At 44.5% G+C, this 3,894-nt stretch overlaps 2 protein-coding genes across 2 annotated transcripts; both read right to left on the reverse strand.

Moving 5' to 3' along the window:
- Window positions 1-304: 304 nt before the first annotated feature.
- Window positions 305-1,690, reverse strand: LOC146719959 (uncharacterized; the record flags this gene model as incomplete). Its single annotated transcript, XM_085489360.1, has 2 exons — window positions 563-1,690; window positions 305-409 (listed from the first exon to the last, which is right to left on the reverse strand). Coding segments are annotated over exons 1-2 (1,233 nt in total), but the record flags the coding sequence as incomplete, so codon positions are not given.
- Window positions 1,691-1,990: 300 nt separating this feature from the next.
- Window positions 1,991-3,673, reverse strand: LOC146719960 (uncharacterized). The gene has a single exon (XM_085489361.1). It carries the CDS (start codon window positions 3,671-3,673, stop codon window positions 1,991-1,993), a length of 1,683 nt encoding a protein of 560 aa, XP_085345487.1.
- Window positions 3,674-3,894: the final 221 nt, after the last annotated feature.

Consider the following 3,894-nt stretch of genomic DNA (forward strand, 5'->3'; position numbering starts at 1 on the left):
TTGAGCTCGTTTGTCGAATAGTCTATTAATGAAGTTCAGCCAAAGTTTCGTGCTTCTTTGAATTCAACTGTAGTGAGCGTGAGATTGAGACCTTGTTGTTCGATCCTATGTGTGTTTCTTTCTACACTTCCTTATGAAACGGTAAATGGTAGGCGTTAATGCCGTATTAATTTTGGGCCACCATGAATATTCGAGTATGAGATTCCGACGGTTCATCAGCGTTCACGGTTGATGCACTTGACACGGTTTTTCTTCTAACTGTGTTTCGTCTATCGGCGTTATTGTGAATGCGCGCCAATCATACCTTGGTTAAGAACTCAACCATGAAGGGCCGCGCCACAATGTCGAAGGCGCTGAATTCTGTGCGAGTAGGCTCGAGATGCACAGTCCCAGCGGGATTTTCATGTGTCTGACATGATGCCAAATGCCATCAGATACTCGTGTTTGAACCTCTGTTAACGACGCGATGCGAGACGAAAGTTTTCCAGTGAGATGGGTGCTTGTTTTAACCAATCAAGCACAATACTCGAATCTGTCAACAATGGAGTGATTTATAAATCACGCTCCATTGTAAAAGGAGATCTTCTGAGAGATTGTCGTCACAGCCTACTTTGTGTCGCCATAATTTCTGCATAAAAACTTTCGCTTTGAGAACCACGGGTGTGACCCATCCAAGTGGATCGAATATTCTGGCTATGGTAGAGAGAATCGTTCGTTTTGTAGAAGGGAGAGTCTGTGGTAATTCAATTTGAAACTGGAAACAATCGTGCGTCGGATTCCAAAAAATACCGAGAACCTTCAGATTGTTGTCAGTCTCGAATAATTTAAGCTGTGCGAGCCCGTGATGATCCGATGAAATATCTGAGAGCAACTCCGGTTTGTTACTCGCCCATTTGCGAAGATCGAATCCACCGCGTTTCAACAATTTGCAAACTTGATCTCGAGTCTGTTTAAGGAGAGGCATATCTTCGGCCCCAAACAGCACGTCGTCCACATAGACGTTCTCGCTTAAAACCGCAGATGCTAGTGGAAACGAGCTTCCTTCATCATCGTTTAACTGATTAATGACTCGAAGAGCTAAAAACGGTGCGGAAGCCGTACCGTATGTTACCGTAAGGAGTTGATGTTCTTGAATATTCGAATTTTCATCTATCCATAGGATGCGTTGATAATCTCTATCTCGCGAGTCGACCAATATTTGTCTATACATTTTTGCTATGTCTGCGGAGTAAACGTATTTGTGCTGTCGCCAACGTAATAAAACCGATTGCAGATCTAACTGTAGTTTAGGCCCAGTAAACATGTGAGAATTGAGCGAGGTACCGTTAGAGGTTGTGCATGAGGCGTCAAATGCGACTCTCAACCGAGTTGTCGAACTAGTCTCTCGAATGACCGGATGATGAGGGATGTACACGACTTGTGAATTTACTGAATCCACCGGTGCGATTACTTTCATATGATTCAACTGTGCGTATTCGCTCATGAACTCAGAATACTCCTGCTTAATCGCAGGTTGATTATTAATTCTCCGAAGTAACGACGAAAGCCGACGCGCGGCTATTTCGCGAGATTCACCGATTTCGATGGGTGGGCCGTTTCGAAACGGCAGACGCATGATATATCTCCCATCCGATGTTCTCGAATGCGTTTGTTTGAAATGTTCTTCGCATTGTTCGTCATCTGGAGACATTTCAATTGATTGAGGTGTTTCTTCTGCCTCCCAGAATTTAGACAATTGATTTTCGAGAGAACAACAATGAGCGACAACACTGTAACGTTGATTTAACTGAGCTGATTGCACGACGCGACTCGCATCCTCAACAGGCGGAATTACGAGAGTTGAAGTTACCACATGAGGGTTGTGTCACGTGATTCGGGATAGAGGTTGTTCCGGATAGGATCCATCCGAAATGCGATTCAATTGCACCTGGTTGACCGAGCGGTCCGTTACGTACGTGAACGAGTACGTGATTATATAAATCGGATCCTATTATGAGATCAATCGGTGTTGATCCGGTAGGATCATCGTCAGCCAATTCCAGATTGGAAATATGTTTCCAATCTTGCGATTGCGAAGCGTTCTGGGAGCATACCTCGTTAATGCCTTCATAATATAGGCAACCGTTGTGAACCTTGGTTTCGATTTTTTGCGAGGAGTGATGTGAATCAGAGCCGCAGATCGGCATGTACCGGTGTCAGCGCAGCTTATTCCCGACGTTGAAGTAAGCGTTCGTATACGCTTGAGACGTAATATTTGAGCAACGCGCTCCGTCACAAACGTGAGCTCTGATCCACCGTCAATCAAGGCTCTGACAACCAATGAGCGTCCAGAAGGCGCCTGCAAATTCACCTTTGCAGTAGATAAGACAACAGGAGTCGGCGCAGTTGTCATTGTAACTGATGAGAGTGCCGTAACGTTAGGCACGTTGTCGATGACGTCATTCGCGTTTGACGTATTGTTCGCATTTGTAACTTGTTGCAATGAGTCCGAATCGAGATGAATCATAGAATGATGTCGTTTATTACATGTTCGACATGTGAAATTATTTTGACAATTGATCGACATGTGTTTATCACTCAAACAATTAAAACATCGTCGAAATTTCTTAACCAATTCGCGTCGCTGAATCGGATTCTTTGCTACAAATTGCGGACATTTTGAGAGAATGTGCGATTGCTTGCACATTGAGCACACTATATTAGATGACGCAGTCGCTGTTGCGCTAGTCACTTTCGCATGTGACTTGGTCTTGTCGTTATCGCGAGGGTGAAGTTCCTCTAACGCGAGAGCACGCGACGAAATAAATTTTAATACTTCTTTGTATGTTGGCGGATTTTCGATATCGCTCGTTTTTAACTTCCACGCACGGCGCGTGGCGGGATCGAACTTCTGAGAGAGAAAATAAACTAACATGTCGCTGACTATATCGTCCGGCGAACGATTAAGACGTTGCAATGTTGAGATCGCTTGTTCGGCTTTATCGCGTAAGGCGTGAAGCTCGACAACTGACTCACGAGTCATTTTCGGAAGATTATACAAATTCGAAATGTGAGTCTCAATTAATCGGCGCTTATTTTCAAAACGCGCTGTTAATGCTTTCCACGCAACCGAGAAGTTATCCGCGGTGACTTTAATACCTGATATCGCATCGCGAGCTGAGCCTGTTAAACTTGACACTAAAAAATGCATGCGACTGAAGTTCGATAATTCGCGATTGTCTATAATAAGCGATTGAAACCGATCGCGAAAAGTCTCCCACTCCTCAATCTTACCGGTGAACGGCGGCAATTTGATGGGAGGAAGATGTTTGACCGATAATGACGCAGAGTCTGTATGCGCGAACGAAGCGTTGAAAGAGGTTTCACGACTTACGACTGGAACCAGCTCCTCCAAGCACTCGTTCATGTAGTCCATAGCTGCCTGATAGAGGTCCTCGTGGAAGGCGAAGGTCTCCTTTTTGAAGTAGTGAATTGAAACTTGCTTCTCGTCAGGAACAAGCTGCAGCAGTGTCGCGTGATTGCGTACACATTGTGTCCACGTGTCTTGTAAGCTCGTCATTCGCGAGCGAATTTTGGCGGCCGTCAGATTTGACCGACCGATCTTCTTAAAATTGTCGAGAGCTCGAGCAACTGAATAGCAAGCAGTTTGTTGATTTGCGAGAGCTTCTTCCATTTTGACACTGAATTTAATCAACTGAGGTTTCAACGACACTGAATTTAATCAAATTAGTCTTTTACGAACCGAGCTGTCACTCTCTTTGAATGCACTGATAGCGTTTGATGATGTCCGATTTTGAATGTACTTGCAATGTCACTGTGTTTTTTACTTGAGTTTTTCACTTTTCAATTCGTCACCAATCTCAAATCCGGCTCGAAGGACCAAATGTTGCGAAC

This window comes from Nylanderia fulva, unplaced genomic scaffold (genome assembly GCF_048542155.1).
Source record: "Nylanderia fulva isolate GAGA-0341 unplaced genomic scaffold, ASM4854215v1 Scaffold804, whole genome shotgun sequence".
Classification (NCBI taxonomy): Eukaryota; Metazoa; Arthropoda; class Insecta; order Hymenoptera; family Formicidae; genus Nylanderia; species Nylanderia fulva.